Genomic DNA, 21863 nt, shown 5'->3' with positions numbered 1-21863 from the left:
TCTACATTGATCTAATGTAGTCAAATAATATAAACATTGACCGGACTGCGCAAATGTAGTGCAAGACAGTCACCGCTAAAGCACTTTTTATGGTGCCTTTGTACTTTTATGTCGCTCCACGCAATTCAATTGGTCTTGGAAGATTTGTTTACCATATTTGGCAAGGTAGCGGAAGAACTCGGATGGCGATTGGACGGGAGCAGCCGTCATTCACAAATTTCAGCCTTACACGATTTTACAAACAAAGCGTGGCCTGATGGGAAATGTAGTTCTTAAGAAAACAATGTGGACCCTAAACCTGCCCGTGTATGCCTGCTGGAAATCTAAAACGCCTAACGTAAATAACGATCTTATTGTTTCTGACTAACACATTAAACTACGCGTTTATGTTTAACGTATTAATTCTGCGTTATTCCGTTTCGACGACGATGAAACGCACAAACGGGATTACATTCGCCTACAATTCCCAACCTTTTTAACTCGATTCCGATTGGCTGCCCGGGCTGTCAGTCAGAGGGAGGCGCTTACCCCTTCGCTCCTACAGTAAATATTTGTGTTTGCTCAGCCGGCTGTAATGGTGGACGACTGAGAAAGGAAAGGGGAGAAATATAATCGGAAGAATTGAATCCCAGACCAAACACTACCGTCCGCGGCTCGGAAATACACTCCGGCGAACATGGATGAACTAAAACATCAAGTGATGATAAACCAGTTCGTCCTGACAGCTGGATGCGCCGCAGATCAGGCCAAACAGCTTCTGCAAGCGGCACACTGGCAGTTTGAGGTAACGACGCTAACGACATTGTTTATTATGTGTGCTTATGTGGCGACGGCTTCCGCGCTCGTGCTCGTGTCGCATTCTCACCATACACACTTTTTATTTTATTTACAGGTGTGTAAACACAGACAGGTTAATAAACTGTCGCTTTGGACGTACACATTTGTTTTGGCTTTGTTTGTTTTGGGTTTTTTCTTCTCCCGCACAGTTTTTATGCCTGTATAAGTATGTGATTGTGTATATAACTAAAGAAATGGGGTATATAGTGTAGTGGATACGATCCCTTTATATTTATATATATATATATATATATATATGTTTTACTACAGATTAAACACAATCTCCTCGTGGCTCACTGTTCATGATCACTGTGGCATTATGCAATGGATATGGACCCATTTAATGATTACATGCTTGCAAACAAACCGTGCCTTAATCACTGAGTATTATTATTGTTATTGTTGTTGTTATCATTATTGTTAGTATTATTGTTATTATTAGCAGTAGTAGTAGTAGTAGTAGTAGTATTGTTGTTTTGTTGTTGTTGTTAGTATTATTATTATTATTATTATTACTATTTTTGTTATTATTCTTATTATTAGTAGTAGTGTTGTTATTATTATTGTTATAATTAGTTGCATTATTATTATTATTATTATTATTATTATTATTATTATTATTATATAGTCCATGGTGCTGTGTGGCATTGCCATCTATAATAAATCTATAATTGTTATTGGCAGACAGACAGACAGACGTGTTAAATCGTGTCCTCTCGTTACAGACAGCCCTCAGTGCCTTTTTTCAAGAGACTAATATCCCATACGGTCATCATCATCAGATGGTAAGTAATAAAATTCACTCAGTCGTGTTACATTGTTAGATTTCTTCCGTGGACCTTGTTTTTGTTGTAAATGTTCAGAATATGACGTGTTATTTTAGCAAGGTGTCCATGTGTTGGGTCTCCAGAGGAGAAAGCGGCATAGCGAGCTAACAATAACAATGTAGGTTGTGTGTGTGTGTGTGTGTGTGTGTCGGCCATGTTGCGGAGACACAGAGCTTCCAGAAATAAACACAGTCCACCACACGCTCGGCTTTGCGCTGAACACAGCCGCTTTTATATCTCTTATATTCGAACAGACAGCAATAATAATGGCAGAGATGAGCTCGGAGTTACAGCTGTGTGTGGTGTTAAATAACTTAACGTTAACACATTTAATGTGTCTGTGTAAATCTCCAGTTTACATTGTAATAGCATTGTTTACGTTTACTGTAGAGGGTCAGATTTCCGGCAATACGTTCATTTACCGCATCATGGTTGCGCTCTCTCTCTCTCTCTCTCTCTCTCTCTCTCTCTCTCTCTCTCTCTCTCTCTGTCTGTTTCTCTCTCTCTCTCTCTCTCTCTCTCTCTCTCTCTCTCTCTCTCTCTCTCTCTCTCGCTATCTCTCACTCTCTCTCTGTCTGTTTCTCTCTCTATCTATATATTTGTCTCTCTCTCTCTCTCTCTCTCTCTCTCTCTCTCTCTCTCTCTCTCTCTCACTCTCTCTCTGTCTGTTTCTCTCTCTCTCTCTCTCTCTCTCTCTCTCTCTCTCTCTCTCTCTCTCTCTCTCTCTCTCTCTCGCTATCTCTCACTCTCTGTCTGTTTCTCTCTCTCTATCTATATATTTGTCTCTCTCTCTCTATCTGTCTGTTTCTCTCTCTCTCTCTCTCTCTCTCTCTTTCTCGCTATCTGTTTCTCTCTCTTTCTCACTCTTTCTCTCTCTCTATCTGACTCTCTCGCTCTCTCTATCTGACACACTCACACATACGCACACACTCACACACATGCACATACACACACTCACACACCTCATACACACACACGTGCACACACACACACACAACAGAGCTGTTTTACATACTGGCTCCTTTTGTAAGTGGCCGTTGCGTCAAACTGCTTCCGGTATTGTGTTAAACATGAACTGACCATTTTCTGCTCTTTGCTTAATTGAAAACAATCAAATTGTTGTTGAAGCTCAAAACTTTATATATATACAGTATATATATCTCAAACCTTAACTGCAGATGAATTGAACTGAATTGTACGTTAGCCATAAACAAAACTAGAATACTAAATATAAAATACTAAAACATCTCTGTACAAATAGCAGAACAAATAGTTTTTTAACTCATGTAATTATGGTTTCATTTGGTCACCAGTGCAGTGTTCAGATATCCTGCGTACTTTTGTTCCTTGTGAACAGATACTAGTATGTTATACAGTGCTCATGTTTACTAAACAACTCCTCACAGCATAAGGAAAGGATGTAGGGCTTCTGATTAGTGGTAATAACAGTATGTTTGAATAAAAAATAATTTGTTTACTTCTTATGCTGATCGTCTTTGTGGTTGTTTTGAAGGAATTGTAAGATATGTGTATGTGACTTCTCTTAGCTATTAAAGCCTTCCATGCATTTGTATTACATCGTTCCCATCCAGCTTATGACCACCGGTTTAAACTCTATTTCCCTAATCCACTTTGCTCCGGAATTTCCACAACCTGACACACTTATTCTGATTGACAGAACTGAGGTGTTCTGATGTCCCTTTGGCCTTAAGGACAAAAGACAGAATATGCAATACAGTAAATATTTGATGTGTTCTTTGACATAGACGTTTGCACTGTATTTGTAAAAATGTTGACTGTTACTTTTGTGTCTTAAAGCAAGTGTAGTAAATTCTTACTTTTACGCACAACTATGCGTAAAACTATGTATTCTAGTGTACTTCAAGTGGTGACATTTTGGAAATAACATATTTGTGTATATTACAATAATATATATATATATATAAGTGATTTAGATTCCCTTAGCGTGTTATTGTTAATCTTTCTGTCGCCTCTGGGACTGAGGAATAGTCATTCAGACAGAAATTGTTATACAAAATGGCTGCTGGTGTTCATCTTAAGCGGATATGTTTTTAAAGCTCAGTTTTTTATGATCAGATAATGAGATCATTCATGTGTGTAAAAAATAAGAGAATTTGTATACCCAAGCTTAATACCTTAGTCATTGTATTTTAATGTTAAGCATAAGATAATCAGTCAACCAGTCATTGTAGATTTATATTATTCATGAATCAAAATGAAATGTTATGGCTGAAAGCGGAACTGAAATTAAGAGTGGCCTGGGCTTCAAACCAAAGCTAAAAATCAGGCTGACTTGTGCCAAAACCCAGAAACCAGGATTTACTTATTATAATCCAATGTATTATTATTATAATTGTAAAACAATTAAAACTTAAATTCATTTCTTATGAAATCGCAGTGCATAACAGCATTTGATCAGTACATACTGCAGACACACAAATAAACCGTGGTCAAGTCACAACACACTCCCTCTTCCTCACACACACACTGCCTCAAACAGGAAGTAAGCCTGTGGCCGTAAGAAGAGGTTCTTTCAAGCTAAACAAGAAACGATGAGTCTTTTTTATGAAGTGGTCTGGAGACGTGTACTGAAAAACTGTCCTCGAAAAATCTAATGATACTGAAATATAATGAACATGATTGTGACTGCATAGTTATGTTATTAATAGTCCTTTAAAACGAAGTCATGTGTACAGTTAATTATGAGTTTTTGCTGTTTACCCACGATTTGATGTAACATACTAATAAAGTGGACGTATACATATATATTTCCTCTAGTAATAATGTATCAATTACATCATATAGTAGTAAATATTGATGATTTAGTACAAATGTTAAATGTATAAAAGCATATTCAAGAAATTTCATTTGCATTGCAGAAAGAAAATGAAAGTTATTGTTTTTAACTCCCGTTGAGGTTTCCTATAAAGTTTCCCACATGAACCATGTCAGATTGCAGTAAAGCTAACAAAGACAATTAAGTATATTTAAAAAAAAAAACACTAAAACAACAAACACATGGGTTAACAAACTCTGTTCCAAGCAAGCTGAGTCATAACATTGGGAGTGTCAAAGTGGGTGTGAGAGTTCTGGTAACTTTAACCATGCGGTTGATTTCTGGGTGTGACTAAGGAAGAGATGGAGCTTTTAGGAGCAGCAATCACAAACAGGCAGGATAATGTAATGTTCAGAATACACAAAGGCCAAAGAATGACGTGGAGCCGAGATTTGAATTGGCATCTTAACCACAGATATGCTCATTTATTAATGAATGGGAGAGAGTAGATTGGATGCTTGGCCTCTTTCAGGCTGAGAATTGGGGAAGTGAAACAGCTAGAGTGAGATGTGAGATGCATTAGTCTAAGATGATGTCATTATTACAGCTTGTAGCAGTGGCTGATATTATATATACATTAGATTAGAGAACTTTTCAGACATTTTCAAAAAATTGTGTATTATGATAGTTAAAATCCCAGCGAAAAGGAAGCACCGTGTTAAACAAAAAAAGGCAAATTGTCAACAAAAATAAAAAGGTAGCAGAATTATGAATATAATTATTATTATGTGACACTGCATAATATATTACAGAGACAAGTCAAGAACTTAAGTAAATGTTCACAAACTTCAGGATGGGCTTTTTGCCGTGTCCAGAACCTGAATTCACTGTAGCCTCAGAAACCCGTCCTTGCCTGAGGAATTGAAACCGATGTGGTCTTGTGCAGATGTAGCACATTCCCTTTAAGATGATGATTTCTTTCGCACCATTTCGTGTAACCTATAGTGTGTGTGTGTGTGTGTGTGTGTGTGTGTGTGTGTGTGTGAATCTCAAGAGATCAGCAGTTTGTGAAATAATGACACCAGTCCATATGGTACCATGATCAAAGTCTCTAAGCTCATATTCCCCATTCAGCTGTTTGATGTGAAGTGTACCTGATGCCCTGGCCCTGTATCTGCTGGTGTTTCTAATAAAGTGGATGGTAGACGTTTCACTCAAACACAAGTTTTGGATCATTTTAAAAGTTAAATCCATATCTTTTGAGGTTTAAATGGCCTTATTATAGCCCATGAGTGTGTTTTAGGATCGTGTATGGATTTGTAGTAGCACCGCTTCCTGGAACACTGGAGTTTGGTGGATTGTTCAGCTGGCTGAGTGTGTGAAGAGCAGATGTGCGAACACGTACATACACACGCACACACACAAGTACACCGCACACGTCTGCCGCATGCTTGTGACCTCAAGCAGAGTTTTCTTTTTATAGGCTTCTTACAATGATGTGTGTGTATCATTCCATATTAGACATAAAATCAGCCATTCCATCTCAGTTCAGTCTGCAGCGCATGTGGCCCTTGCTCATGTCTGTTCTTTGCTTTAACCTTGGGGATTTTCCAACCTTCTTTTCCTGATCATTGCACAATGATGGCTTCTCATGGCTCACTAATGCCCCAGTTAGCGTTTCCTAATAACATCATGTTCCTCCTTCAGACATGAGCAGTGCATGATTATACTTTCAGCCATGTATTTAGAACAATAAAGCAGTACACCGAGACAATAACTGCCTTTTGTTTTGTTCTGAAATCCTTCTATGTAGTGTGTCAACAGCCAGGTTAATAATCAAACACTGCACCAACATATCATTTATCCACATGTATGCAAGCACATACACACACGTGAATATTTTTTAAATTACTACTTTTTATGTAAGCAAGTGGTTATTTTGCAGGCAAGAGTAATGAATTAGTAGATCTGAGACATCTTCTCGTGACTTCACTGCGCTATTCTGGTCTCTCTGCACTGTGTTCTTATCGGCTTCACACTGACTGACATACACACCGTTCCCTCGAACAGAACTGCAGCTCAGTAGCCTTTATTTGTGCTTTAGGACTTGAGTCTGTTGTCTTGTGATGGAATGCTGCAGTGCACCATTAATTATTCTACTATGAACTTCATCATTATATTAACTGCAAGGCTTCTGTGGTATTTACACTCCATACGCTACCTATCTCTCGGGCATGAAAAGAGAGAGAGAGAGACAGAGAAAAGGGGCAGCACCAACACTGAACATAATCAGTGATTCTGAGTTCTGAAGGAATCTGAAAGCCGTCCTCTTGCTCTTTGTTGTTACTGAGAATGAACAATAACAGAGAGGGAGAGGAAGATATTTTCAAAAAATGTGTGAAGGCTATAAATCCCAGCAACCCTTCTTTATGGAGTCAAGCACTCATGTAGCGCTCACTAGTGGAATTGTAAAAGGAAACAGTGATGAGTGTGTTGCTGGGATGTCTGTGGAATTCTCATCTCTGTGCAAGTTTGGACATGAGAGTTTCCAGCGAAGGGAAGGTGAAAGCTCTGATCCCACACAGCTGCTTTTACTTGTCTACGCCGAAAATGTTGAGAGTTTTCCCCTTTTGGTTTTGGAAGCAGTGTAAAGTGTTGCCTCCAGCTGTAACATCCCAACCCCACTGACGTAATAATACAGCATTTGTTTACACTTTCAAACGTCCACTCAGAGCTTGCAGTGTGGCACTAAAACCGCTCAGGGGGTTGTTTGGGTATGGCAGAAGAGGCAGAGATGAGGGGAGATGGACTTTTGAATTCTTCCTCGCAAAAAATCGGATTCATGTTTCCAGATATGATTAATAAAGCAGAATGATTTGTCTTAATTCAACCTCATTTCTTGGCAAGGCATCTGTGCTCGCAAGCAAAATATTTCCATAGCAACCCAGCTGTGGGTTGCTACATGTTTATGTACACTGCACTTGTGAACAGCAGTTTGTCGTGCTATTAGAATAATGGAGGTTCCACAGATGCTCGTGTTTTGCTTTAAAGGCTGTTTGTACGAAGCCGTCGACCTTCACCTCTGTGCGGCTGCAGTAACAAATACAATATGTTACTATATCAGCACTTCTCATATGATACAGTCTTGTCCTGTCAGTAGTGTTTTTAGCTTTACTCATTATTTTAGCATTTTTCCCCAGTTTCATGAATTCCTGCCTCTCCAGCAAATTGACAGCCGTGATAGAGAATGCAGATCATTTGAGACTTTTGACCGTTGATAAAGGGGCAGTTGTGGCCATTTTACAGCGATACTCTTTCAGATGGGTCGATAAGCGCTACAGACAAAGGGAATCGAGATTGCTGATAGAACAGAGCAGAGGATCCTGGCTGTGAGCTGGGCAAATGTGGCGTCAGCAGTAAGATAATCTGGAGACATTTCACATAGCTATCCATGGCCTGCGGAAGGGGACACCAGGAAGTGTATATGAGGCACGGTTACAAACACCCTTAAGCAGCACAGGAACACTTGTGCACAAAAGTGCTGCATCACACAACGTGTCTCTTTGGTTCCTTGTTCTGTTTATGTCTGGAGAGAACGTGAGGAGAGCAACTAGATTGTTTGTGTGCACATCGATACTGATAAACAGCACAGCAGACGTTCACAGTGACCGGATGATAACAGTGTTTTGAAGATAGTGATGTTCTGCAGCGTAACGCACTCCCAGGAGGGCTGGTGTGTACCTCTGTATGGGAGGGTTCTGTGCTCAAAAAAAGCAGTCTAGTACAAAGAGGACAATGGAGACCTTGCATGAGGTCAAAGCAGGGCAGAAGTGTGTGTGCGTGTGTTTTGGGGATACAGAGTGCACAGTGACGGCACAAAGATCAGAAACAGGAAGTAGTATCGTTAACAAACAGAGGGAACTGTATGGAAAAGGGAAGGAATGTTGGAAAGCTCTTCAGGGACAGCGTTGGTGTTGCTTTGTACTCTCAGCTCGGTCAATGTCACTTGTTTTTTGTCCTGTTGATGACATATTGATTGGTCTGTGGTGTCTAATTCCTTGTGTGTTTGACCCTCCAGATGTGTACACCAGCAAACACGCCGGCGACTCCACCTAACTTCCCTGATGCTCTCACCATGTTCTCCCGCCTCAAGGCATCAGAAAGCTTCAGCAGCAGCAGCAGCCCCAGTATGGGGTCTATGGCCACCTCTCCCCCTCCACCCCCGGTCAGCTGGGGCATGACTCCACCCGTGGCCAGCCAGCAGGGATTATGGACTCAGGGCCCTCCTGGCACACAGGCCCACCCTCCCCCGGGCTGGCCGTCCACCGTCAACCAGCAAGCAGCCGCTGAACAGAAGGCCAGCGTGGCCATGGAGGCCGAGAGATGAGGAGTAGGACTACACGGCCCCTCTCCCCACTCTCACTGGGGTGGTAGAAAAAAGAGGAGTGAGGCGAAAGGTGGGGGTACGATTATAGGGAGGAGGGAGGGGTGGGACAAGGGGAACTCGCTTTCTCCTCTCACCTTAAGAAGAGGTGAGAAGGATAAAGTGATACAAGCAAGAATCCACCAAGCATCATGGACAATTAAGGGAGGGGTGAAGTAGAGAACAGCCAATGCAAAGATAATAAGAAAAAAAAAAGAGACGCACATTGTATTACTAAGAAGCAACTGAATTTTCCTAGTTTTGTTTTTTTTTTTTCATTAAAATTAGATGAATACGAATGGGACTATGATCATGTCCAAGGATTATTTCTGGTATTTTCTGAAAGATGGACGTATATGTACTCTAAGGCAGCAACTTTTGTCACATTTTCTTTTCAAAGCTTTCATCTGGTGTCCTTTCTGTACTCGAAACATTACACAAATTGACATTGCATGAGGAGTGGAGCTGTTATTGCATTTTTTTTATTGAATAGTATTCATCACAAGCGTTCATGTGTTCAGAGTGTGTGGGGCTCACACACAAGCAACAGCAAGTCGATAGGACAGTTTCCTTTCTACCGTCAATACTGGGACTCTGGACTCTGCTTACCTCACTGGTCACCTGACTTTCCTCAGCCAATCAGGGAATCACACTAGTTGAATGATAATGTTTTTTTAAAAAGCCGGATTTTACATAGGGTATCAGCCCTGCTTCTCTTCCTAATGCAGTAACGCAGTGATGTTCTCAAAAGGTTTTAGGCTTGTTAGAATCATCTGGACTCTTTTTTGTCCCCTGCAACGACCAACAGCTCTTTTGAAATCATGGTTGAATATTTTATTGAAAGCTTTTTTCAGGTGATGGCATGGATCAGACTGTTTCTTAGCTGGGAAGGGGCTCAAACTTAAACTGATTAAAACTACATACAACCAGACTACTATGACATGTTTGTAAGCCGACTTGCCACTTTGCATGATGTCTTCATATATAAATATATATCATATTTTGTAGTTTCTTGCTTTTTTGGGGAATTCTACATGATCTCCTTTGTTTTGCAAAATGATTTTTTTGAGACTCATCTCTCATTCCCTCCTCTGGCTTCATCAGAGAGGAGAGGGTGTAAGAGGGGCATTGGACAAAGGTCTCAGTTCAAGTTCAGGGTAGGACTCATCCACGTTTCTACAGTCTGTTTATTTAAAAAAGAATTTAAAAATGCATTTTTTTAATGTTGATTTGATTGTTTTTCTTAGAAAAAAAATGAAATAACCATCATGAACTTACTGTCAATAACCCATTTTAAATTTGTGCTTGGGATTATTTTACTTTTTTTTTTTTTTTCACCAGTTTTCTAATCAAAATTGTCTTTTGGGATCACATGTTCCTAAATGGATTTTCATGTATGTTTTCCCCTTTATGACTGTATTGATACCATTCCCACAATATTTGTGGACTACCTGATAATTAACTTATCATTGTTTGTGTTCCTAAATAAATATTGTATGTCATATGTTTTTTGGATCCCTTCATGTTAATCTTTAGGCACATTGGAGTAACCTTTTGTCTCTTGGCTCAAAGTGTAGTTACCGGGTAGAAAACTGCAAGATTACAAATCATGCAAGTCATGTAAAAAGAGTCAGACTCATATGCAAAGCAACACTGGCTTCTGAATGCATGTATCTCTGCACATATACGGTCTGCTAAAGTCTACCGAAGCTTTAATGTTTTAGGCCAACATGAGGAGCCATGCTTATAAATAAAGTTTTTCACAGCCCTGGATCCCTTCGAATGAGAGTTAAATATGAGCAAACATTAAATACAGATGTTTCTACAGAAAGCTACACACAGACGCCTACACTGGGTGATCTGAGATGGTCAGTGCAGGGGTCAGTGAGTTCTCACCCTGGGTGTCCTCACTTCACTCTTTCAGCACACACACCGACAGAGAGAGTCTTTGATTTACTGAGCCGCTGCATGCCTCCGTCCACACCTCTGTAGTCAGTGCTGAGTGTACTGTGTGTTGCTGTGTTTGTTTTCTAAGGGCATGACTTAGAAACCTGGATGGTGCCAAGTTGATAAGTGTTGTTCCACCTGGCTGCGTGAACAGGCGCGTCTATGCGAGGAGAACTCTGGCCAGGGCATTCAACCGAAACACCTTTCTGCAACACACACACACACACACACACACACACACACACACACACATACACACCTTCTGCAACATTCCTGCCTGGCCAGCCTCCTCTGTATATTTATTATCTCACTTTTACACAATGTGTCCCAAAGTATGTGTACATCTGACTATCATTCTGACGATCTTGTTGGACATCCTGCTCAAAACTATGGGCATTAAGATGGATTTGATGAGCCTCCACTAATCTGGAAGGGCTTCTTACCAGATTTTGAAATGTGTTTAAGGGAATTTGTGCCCATTCAGTCAACTGCTGTGGATGAGAAGACCTGGCTCTGTTATAGGGTTGAGGTCCAGTTCCAGCACATCAGACTGTCAAGACCATTTCTTAATGGACGTCACAATGTGCACATTAACACTGTTATGCTGGAACAGGACAGGGTCTTACTCAAACTGGTGCCACAATGCAGGAAGCATACAATTTTGTAAAATAAAATGTTTTTGTACGCTGTAGCATTAACATAACCCATCACTGGAACTAAGGGGTCTTGTCCAAACCCTGAAAAACAGCCCCAGATAATTATCACAAATATTCACTACTGGCATTATGCATTCCTGTAGGCAGTGTTCTCTCTCCTGGCATCCGCCAATCCCAGCTTCACTGATTAGACTCCCAGATTCATGGATGTCAGTGATTTATGACTCTAAAGTACATGTTTCCATTGCTCCAGAATCCAGAAGAGGTGGTCTTTACACCACTCCAGCCAACGCCTTCCATTGAGCATATTGATCTTAGGCTTGTGTGAAGCTGCTCAGACGTGGAAACCCATAAATTTAATAAAGGTCCCAACACACAGGTCTTGTGCTGATCTTGCTTCCAGAGGTAGTTTGTGACACAACAGAGGGTAGTTTAAGTTTACGTGTAACGTGCTTTTAGCTCCGCTCTGTGAGTGTGTAAGGTCTACTCCGCTTATCGGTGTGGCGGAGCTGTTGCTGCTCCTGGACACTTCCATTTCACCATAATAGCACTTACAGTCGGCTGGGGTTGATGTAGCAAAGGAGAAATTGAAAGAAAATCTTCAGTAAACACTTTTTACTAGTCATTGTGGAGGAGCCTATCACAGGAACACTGGAACTCTTACAGTGCAACATTTCTACTGCCACTGTTAAGATGACTGTGTGCTTGATGTTATGTACCTGTTAACAAGCTGTGGCTGAAACACTTACACCTGAATTCAATATTGAGAAGGGATGTGCACACTTTTGGCCATATTGAGCATATACTGCCACAAATATTAGTTTAAGTCTTAAATTAGTATCATTATATACGTTAGAATAGTAAAATACAATCATGCTGCAATATGAGGTTTTGATAACCTTTATGATGGGTAAATTAAATCAAACCTCAACCTGTTATTTAACTCGACTTTATATTTCTCAGGCATCAAGTTCAACCCTCTTCCACAGAAGTAGCTACACAGCATCCAGACATTCCAATGAATTGAATTCATTGGCGAAGAATCCTTCCACTTATCTTCTAACAGAAAACTTGTACATTACACATTGATCCCCACATTGATGTGATCCCCACATTGATCCATTTGCAAAAAAAAAAAAAACCTGACTCTGAATTCACTGTATATCACTTTTAGGACATACTCTGTTATTTTATATTTAATTATAAAAATAATATGTGCCTATAAAATGTGCCTAGAAATGACATGCAGGTTTTAACATGCTTTTGTTCCTGCACTAATTCTGTAATTAAACCTGTTTCAGAAGTCTGAACATTATGCAACTAGAAGACTTTCTTACAGATCTTACAGATTTGCCTTTTCTCCATTTGAATGCAAAAATAGAAATTCATATTTAACCATAACATCTTCTGGCATAAGATTATACAGAAGCAAGTGTTAGCTTAAACCTAATTACTAAATGACCTACTAGCATGTTTTTGTGCGGTGGGAGGAAACCCACCTAGACACGAGGTGAATGTGAAGCTCCACACATCCAGTAAACTGAGCTCAGGATTGAACCAGGGATCTGGTAGCAACTCAACCCGCACACCACCAGGCTGCCCTCGATTCATAATCGCATTGTGACTCGATGGCCGTAGAGATTCCCACCCCTAGTGTTTTAATGCAGTGTTGTTATGTAAGCAGTCAACCACTCAGCCACTCATCCTTTTACTTCCTCTTTGGCTGTGGGATGACTCTACAGTATGGGCACCTCACTCCACGTTGCCAGGGGGACAAGGCCAAGTACGAGTCTCTGTTCACTGTTCCTGTGATAGCGCGTGTGTGTTTGTGTAAAAGAAAATTAAGGCTGTGCTGCATATCATAATGAACGTGACCTTGAAGAGGGGAAGTAATTCTAGGATGAATCAGAAACACTGTGCGAGCGCGTGACGGTACCTGATGTCAAACCGTACTGAGTGAAGCAGCAACTGAATGAATGGCTGTGAGTCAGCAGGAAGTGAAAGATTCAGTGTGTGCTATAATCACTCTGCTCTGTCATATGAGAGGCAGAGGGAGAGAGTGTAGATTATAAATGAGCTGGTTTAAGCTGTAGACTCTTAATACTAAAGAAACACTAGCCTTTATCCTATAACAATCCTGTCTCCCATTGCACTCCAGTTCTACAGGTAAACAGATACTTTTGGCTGAAAAACTGGAGTCAGTGTGGGATCAACAGAACCAGCAGATAGAAACACAGGCACAGTTTCTTATCATGTTCATGGTGCCATTGTGCACGTTCGGCCTGTAGATCCCCCAGTGCCTATAGATCTTCCTGTAAATACATAAAGAATGTCAACTGACAAAATACACTCATTGAGCACTTTAACCTATATACTACAAATAGGTCGAGTTTCCCTTTGCTCTCAACACAGTCTCAATTCTTTCTGGCATGAATTCCAGTGTAGATTCTGCTCCATGTTGATTGAAATTCCTGCAGGTTTTTTCAGGTGCACTTTCATGCTTTGAATCTCATGTTCTATCACATCCCAAAGGTGTTCTACCGGAATCAGATCTGGTGACTGAAGGCCAATAAAAAACACTGAACAGGATAAATATAAACACTAGACTAATTATAAAACATGAACAGAGCCAGATATAAACTGACATCTACCGTTTTCCAATTAGCCAAGTTTAGCAGGCTCAGCAATATCACTCTCAATTCTAATTAGTTAATTAAATTAAAAAATCATTAGACACTGCAGTAATCCACTGTTGGACAAACAGATCCAGAATTCAGGATCCAGCATCCAGGACCTCCTTCTGCAATCACACATCTTTTAATGCATCAGAAGCTTTCATAAAATCGCTCAAATGGATGTTGGCCTTTCAGGACTGGAGTTTGTATCTATGGATCTTCTCTGTGCCAGCCATCCGAACATGTTTTAAATTTGGGGTTGTCTGTACTGAACCAGGCAAGAAGAGACTGTATGCAAGGGAGAGACTGTCTGACAGTGTAAGGCAAAGAGCAGTATGTCATCCTTTGCTTACGTCTGCATATAGACATACAGTAGGATCTGATTGGTCCTTTCCTTTCCTCCCAAAGCACAGTCCCTGCTCCTCCCTTCAGATCACAATCTACTACATCACAGACAAACCAGCACAGCTGCACGCAACACACACACACACACACACACACACACACATACACACACACTTGTCTTCCTATCCTTGTGAGGACCTTGTATTGGAATAACCCTGAGTTCATATGTTTGTTTGTCTTAAATAAAAACTGTAAGTCCATACAAGGTCAAAACTATAATAGTCCTGTGCCTGTGGAAATCTGGTCCCCACTAAAATACTAAAACCCTCCTCTTTGCAGAGAGATTCTGAAGCCTGTGTAATCCACGTTACTCATGTTTTACTTGATGGTTTAAATTAAACATAATTATACAAAATATAATGCTTAGAAAAAAGTACCACTTTATGTTCAACTTAAAAATGAAAATAGTGGTCCATAAGGTTCATTTATGTGCTTTAAAAGATTCACTATTCATGTTGCTTTGTGAAAGATACATAATGAAAGCAGTTATTTTTAAAAAGGTACTTTTTTCCGGATGTAGCCCCCACCCCACGCCAGCCCACCCCACCCCACGCCACACCACCTCACCCCAATGATCCTTAAGTTCAGGCTTGAGGTGAGGGACAATATATTGCTAAGGAAGGAGAACATATTGCTAAAAGTAAACACACCACACAGACACAGGTAAACAAACATACAACAATACCTACCTCTTAATAACTTAATAAGCGTAATTCTATACCACACTCTAAACACCAAGGTGGAAAACATTGGCATTTATACTTCATTACTATACCAAACAATTATTATGTCAAATGCCGGTATGTATATTTAGCTACCTTTAAAGAAAATAAACGTCTGGCTATCAAAGAGCCTTAGTCTGGATTATTCAGATTATCATGTCGTCATGTCAATTTGTTTATCAGCTCTGATTAACTATATGTAAACAAATTAGCCTGTTTTCTTTGCTAATGCAGCTTCCAGTAACTAACAGATTTAGATAGGCAGAAGGTCAAATTGAAGCTAATGGCAAACTTGATATTTTCAAACAAAAGTGTAAAATATTTAAAATATACTTTTCACATAAAAACATTTTAATAACTTTTCTCATGTCAAATTGTTAAAAGCAGTTCATTTTTGAAACTTTCTTTACTTTGAACTTGAGTAGATTTTTTATGGATTCCTCAAGATGTTGACATTAACTATACTTTTTAAATGTAAATTATAATACTATTTTTTCCCACTCTTTCTGTCCACGTCCTATATGTTCCTCAGACAGTTCCACTGTAATCTGCTGATGCTGATTGGACAGTGCAAATCTCCCAGGCTGACTAAGACCCGCCCATTGTGACATCACCACCTAGGGTCACTTTTGGCACATGCATCTACTGTGGAGAAAAGAGAAGTTGTGTGTGTGTGTGTGTGTGTGTGTGTGTGTGTGTGTGTGTGTGTGTGTACACAAGCTCAGAGACAAAGGAGGGGGATGGTTTAAAAAGACAGACACTAAAAACAGCACAAGGGTATATTTTGACTCCTTGGTTTAACCTTAATACTTCTACTCACTTTAATTCTTTTTCTATTTATTTGAACTGTCTCCTTTTCTGCTAGCATGTTTTTGTTCAGATAAAGTTCTGGTTATCAGGCAGCAATAGTAGTTTCGAAACAGAGTCATAACTGAAGGAGAGGTAGACACATTTCTGGCTTGTATGCGTCAGGCTTTTCTTTCCCCTCCCATTACTCATAGTGAACATCCAGCTGCTCCCACTGCAACAGGAAGTAGCTCTCAATGTTTTCATTCACACACACACACACACAGTATATACGTTCCTGCTTACGTCTGACCAAACACAGACTGAGCTATAGACCATCTTTACTAGCTGATAATTACATCTACATGAGTTCAATCTGAATGACTGGTGCCAATGGTGCACTGTACACTTCAACATGGTGACTGATATATTCTCTAACATTTATTGTCAAGTTTTTCAGCTTTATCAATAACATACCAGCTTCCATTGGCGTTTATAACGATTTGTGACCAAGCTGGATTTTTCAGCATGGAATATTTTATTTCAATCACTGAAATATCTCATGCAGTTCCACTAACCGCACACTTACACAAGGCATTTTAAAAAGCTCTGTGTGTGTGTGTGTGAAAGAGAGATGCTGGTTAATATTTCAGTGTTCAGGGAGTGCAGTATTCCAGCACAGCCTGACCACGTGCTGCTCTCCTAATCCACACACTCACCTCCCTGAACAACACTGACCTCTAGGGTCCAGGGCTAGGAACGTAGTACTGAAGTCTTAGACTTGGTCTTATTTCATTGTCAGAATTTTTGTTTAATTTTAATTTGAATTGAACTTCATCACATCATCAGTATGTTACACACACTGCTACTGCATAGTGTACAAAAAGCATAATATTGCACAATACTTTTATTTGCACTTCATGCACTTCCCACACTTTATGTACTTCCCACACTTTATGTACATAACTGCTCTGTCATATATTCTATATTCATATTTAATACTCGTACTGTCTGTATTGTCTCACATCGTCTGTCTTGTCTTTGTACAGTTCAAGCTAAATGTATAGTATAGTGTTATATATGTCTGTACTTTTGAGAGACACAAACATCTGGAACGAAATTCCTTGTCTGTCAACACATTTGGCCAATAAACCTGATTCTGAACTTGCATATACATGACAAACTCTATAGCAGGAAAAAAACAACAAAAAAAAAAACATTTTACTAAATTTTGCATGCTCTGACACGTAAATAGAACAAGGAAATAAATATCTCTTCAACATGAAACAAAGGTAACAAAAGGTTACAGACAAAACTAATAATCCGCCAGGGGAAAGAGGCTCCTCTTGTCCACGATTCTTCCTGAATTTCACTGAAACTCATAGATGTGATTTTACAACCATTTGAATTGTGTTTTAAAATACTTTAATTAAAAAAGGCGTCACAATGATTGGGTCAAGAAATAAAATACATTATATGATGTCTAAATAACCTTTAATGATGTAAATAATGATCTATACTTATAACTGGTGTGAGAATAGTTAAGCAAAACTCAAAGTCTTTGGATTTACAAAAATATCTAGAAAAACATTCTTTGATACTTCTACAAACGATACTTGATGATACTTCTTTTTTTTTTACACAAATGAAATTCTTCTATAGACAGTTGAGAGTATCAGTCCCCTCCTCTTTCGGGTAGCTCTACTCATCTTTCCCATTCCATGTACTCAATTTGACTATGGAAATACATTCAAATGAACAGGGTGCATGTACTTCACCTCATTTTAGCATCATTACAGATCACAACAAACACAAACAATTGTGAACACAAACCTTCTTGTAATTTGTGTTACATTATGTGACGGGATGCAGTGTTTCATACCTGTTAACCACAGGAATATTACAAAATCAGGAAGTCAATTGAGGAAAATGGAAATAACTGACTTCATCCAGTAAGCAGTCAGATACAGTATCACCTCAGACCATCAACATGAAATAGTGAAAAAAAATTTGTTATTAAAATGCTGAGCAGTAAGGGGAGTTAGCTGGAGGGGTATATAGGTGCATGTATGATGTTAACACACAAGCTTAGACTGGAGCGACTCGCCGTTGCCATCATCTGGTAAAGCTTCTGTTTATTATTTGCTGTTTATGTTTTCACACTACCAATAAAGCAACTCTGTGGGTAATATATTTAAAGCAGGCTGTTCAGTGTAATAAATGGAAAGTTAGTGAGGCACAGAAAAAAACAAATTGATCTCCATTCATTTGCATGATTGATCTGGGTTACAAGTTACACAGAAACCATCTGAATAAGCCATCACTGGGACAGGTCTAACAGTTAACCTTCGGTTCAGATGATCAAGACTCTTCAGCAAGGCTTCGTGATAAATATTACAAATATGTGAGATGATCGTTTCAGGATTTAGTCTGACAGTGAAGCAAGAAGAATGATGACGCTTGTGGTACATGAGGAGGACCAAATGGAGATGGACTCCACGGAGATGTGGTACATCATGACTAGAAAACAGCAGCTCCAGGCTCGGCGTGCTCTCCTCCTGGGGCTGCAGGAGTTCCTGAAAAAAAACAATTTCAGTGAAGGTAACCTGCATCTGCATGAGATGATCAAATGTATCTGAATCCTGTAACCTATTTAGAAGAGTGAGTCAAATGAAATATTTGAAATTTGACACCTTAAACATGTGTCAGACGAAAGTGTAGCATTTATTTGTGTGACCTTATTTCATTCACTGCAAGTGTTCCGGTGGTTAAAGTGTGTCCAGATTCCTCTAGCAAAAAAAAAAAACCTCACCCATGTTTAATAGTCTTTACTGTTCTTTTGTGTTTAAGTCATTACCGTATTTAAAAGTTTACATAATTCAGTTTGTGTGGGTTTCTTTTCCAACCTCTCAGGCCCAGTAGATGGATTGACTATACTAAATTGCCCTTAGCTATAAGTAAGCTTGTGGAAATCTGTGTCAGCCTCGCGGCTCATCGGGGCGTATTCCTGCTTCGCTCCTAGTCTTCCTAAAACAGACTCTAAATCCAATGTGACCCTGAACAGTATTAAGCACTTTGTGAAAAAGAAGGAATGAACGAATGCAGCTGTATAATGTTTCAATTGAAATAAAACAGCAGGTTTGTGTTTAACAAATATCACACAAACAAGGTTATAGTAACACGATTAGGCTGCGACGACCGGCTCTGATGCCGTGTTTGAGATCCACATGAATGCTGCTCCTTTTAGGAAATTTCAACCAGAAAGAGGACCAAGGACTGTGTGAGCTGGCACAAATAGAAAAAGAGCTACAGAGCCTGTCTGAAAGAGAAGGGGAGCTGAGGAATGGGATGAGTTTACAGGAAAAACAATCTACCGTTCCAGAAATTACAGAGGACTCGTTTGCCACTGGTACGTACCCACAGCTACTGTTTAAAGGTTCAGTTTGTGTGTATTTAGTCCTAAATAATCATATGATATATAACTATCATTTAAATATCCTGAACACTGACCAGGATAAACTGCCCAGGTAGAGATACAAATTCAGTTTTCCAGTCCTCAGGGTGCTTGCACTGCTGGTGAAAAACATGTGTGACATGTTTGTTACATGCTGCAGTTGTACAATTCACTTCTAATATTCACCTTTCAGGCCAGAGCCCACCTGAGGAAGAGCTGAACTCCACTACACCTGCACCAGGTACTGCAGTGTCACCTAACAGGTCAAATGCTTGTAAAATGTGGATACTTAACAGTGATTTCCTGCCCCAGAGGTGGTAGAGGTGAAGGACTTGTCCTTTTCTCCAGCCACGGTGCACTGTCCCAACTGCCAGCAGCATGTTACCACCGAGATTCAACGCAAAGTGGGCAAAACTTCCTTTCTCCTCTGCTATCTGTCTGCATTGCTGGGGTGAGTCTCTAAGTCTCATTACATTAAACAAAAGTCATTTCTACTGAGCTGATCACTTATACAGAACTCTCAGCAGCAGTGTAAACGTTGTATTAGAAAACTGCTGGTGTACATAGCAGTTGTGTTTCATTGTATTTACTTAACACTTACAGCTGTGTAGGTGGATGCTGTCTGTTGCCCTTCTTTCTGAACTACTTTAAAGATACCTGCCACTATTGTCCCTCCTGTCACACTGAAATCCAAAACGTCCCACGGATCTAAACAGTCCGCTGGAATTCCAACTGTTTCCAAAAGGACCGACCTGTAAGAAAGAGAAACTGTTTTATGATGCAGGACTTGTGGACTCACTGAAGCTTTTTTTTAACTCTACAGATCGACAATAAACACTAGAGATTAATTCACCGTTGCATATTTGATATCACAGAATATTGCATTTCCAAACAAGAAATATATTATCATTTATATTATAGCTCAGTATTATTGATGTGTTTTGAAATATTGTGAAAATCCAAAATAAAAAAGATTTTACTTGCTGATTCATTTTGTGGGAACGTCTAACTAGAGACTGTATTATTAGATCAGTAGGTTGAACAATGTAATATTAATAAAAAGGTTCTTCTAACATCCTCCAAGCATAGACAGTGTGTGTATATCAAGTGTTATACCAGATGTTAAGGTATGTTTTGTGTACTCACCCAAATTCTGTACAGGATATATTGATGACAGGAAAGGCAAATGTTGGTTGGTTAATCAATGATTAATTCACACCAATATATTGTGTATGCAGCCATCACCATCTCTGTAAACATGTCCTCACATCCAGAACAATTAGGATTAGCCTAAACTACCAAACTCCTTATGTGAATACTGGAGAATATGAAACTTTCACACTTTTGTTCCAAGCTGTAAATAGATACGTGTTAAATAAAACAAATAAAACCCACAGAAAGCCTTTTTTGTACTTCATTCCTCAGGTATATTTAAGAGATTCTGAAACATTCTCTACAACAGTATGTTCACAATACAGCAAAGTGAATTGACACATAACAGCATATGTATACTCATCTTAAAACTATTCACAAAATAGAGCTCATGGATGCGCTAAACATGTATAAAAATATGTATTACATCCATTCAATATGTACACAATGTGCAAAACATATGGCATACAAATGATGAGTGCTCCTCCGTTTGGAGGATGTAGAGAAGTGGTAGTCATCAGGTTTATCACCCAGTGTAGTCACCACTGATACTTTACACATTAACAATGTCGATAAAAAGTATTACATTTGAACATAAAGTCCAGCAGTAGAAAATGGGACCAGCCAAACGGTCAAATAAAAACCACTAACGATTGCGCAAAAATAAAAAGCAGTGAATAATGGGTCGGCTCCACAAGACCACTGGGGGGAAAAAAAAGGACAAACTGGGTGTCTGCACTTGTCTGTTTTAAAAGTGTAGAAAAAAGTATTGATCGGCCAGCTGCCTAGTTCATGTGCTCTGCACGCAGTCACCGAGTCTAACTTTTATTATCTGTGCTGAGCTTTAGGATCATCACACAGACTAAGCATAAATGCAAACAGTAACCTAATAGCCAAAGGTAATGTGCTGAGATTTACCACATACTGCCTACATTACAGTACTGTAATATCAAATTAAACACCAAGTTATTGCTTTGTTCTCCTTATGTCAAAGCTGAACTGACTGGAACGCTAGACTCCTGGAGTTTTATACAGACACGCTTTCGAAGCAAACTTCCTTAGCTTACCTAACTTACTATTTGAGTCGACTCACTGAATACGTTTCCAAAACAATTCAGAAAGCACTTCCATTAAATGGCATTATGCATTATTTATTTGGCCTCTTTGGTAATTGTTTCATAA

At 39.5% G+C, this 21863-nt stretch overlaps 1 protein-coding gene across 1 annotated transcript; it reads left to right on the top strand.

Moving 5' to 3' along the window:
• The first annotated feature begins 494 nt into the window (after positions 1-494).
• Positions 495-20929, top strand: ubald1a (UBA-like domain containing 1a). The gene is given in 10 exon segments (XM_060887919.1): positions 495-784; positions 1563-1622; positions 8540-8730; positions 8732-8924; positions 15088-15162; positions 18505-18676; positions 19323-19484; positions 19723-19770; positions 19842-19980; positions 20133-20929. Coding segments are annotated over 10 exon segments (1257 nt in total). The 5' UTR covers positions 495-676; the 3' UTR covers positions 20242-20929.
• Positions 20930-21863: the final 934 nt, after the last annotated feature.

Source organism: Tachysurus vachellii, chromosome 2 (assembly GCF_030014155.1).
Source record: "Tachysurus vachellii isolate PV-2020 chromosome 2, HZAU_Pvac_v1, whole genome shotgun sequence".
In the NCBI taxonomy this organism is placed as follows: Eukaryota; Metazoa; Chordata; class Actinopteri; order Siluriformes; family Bagridae; genus Tachysurus; species Tachysurus vachellii.
This window is presented reverse-complemented; position numbering and strand designations above follow the sequence as displayed.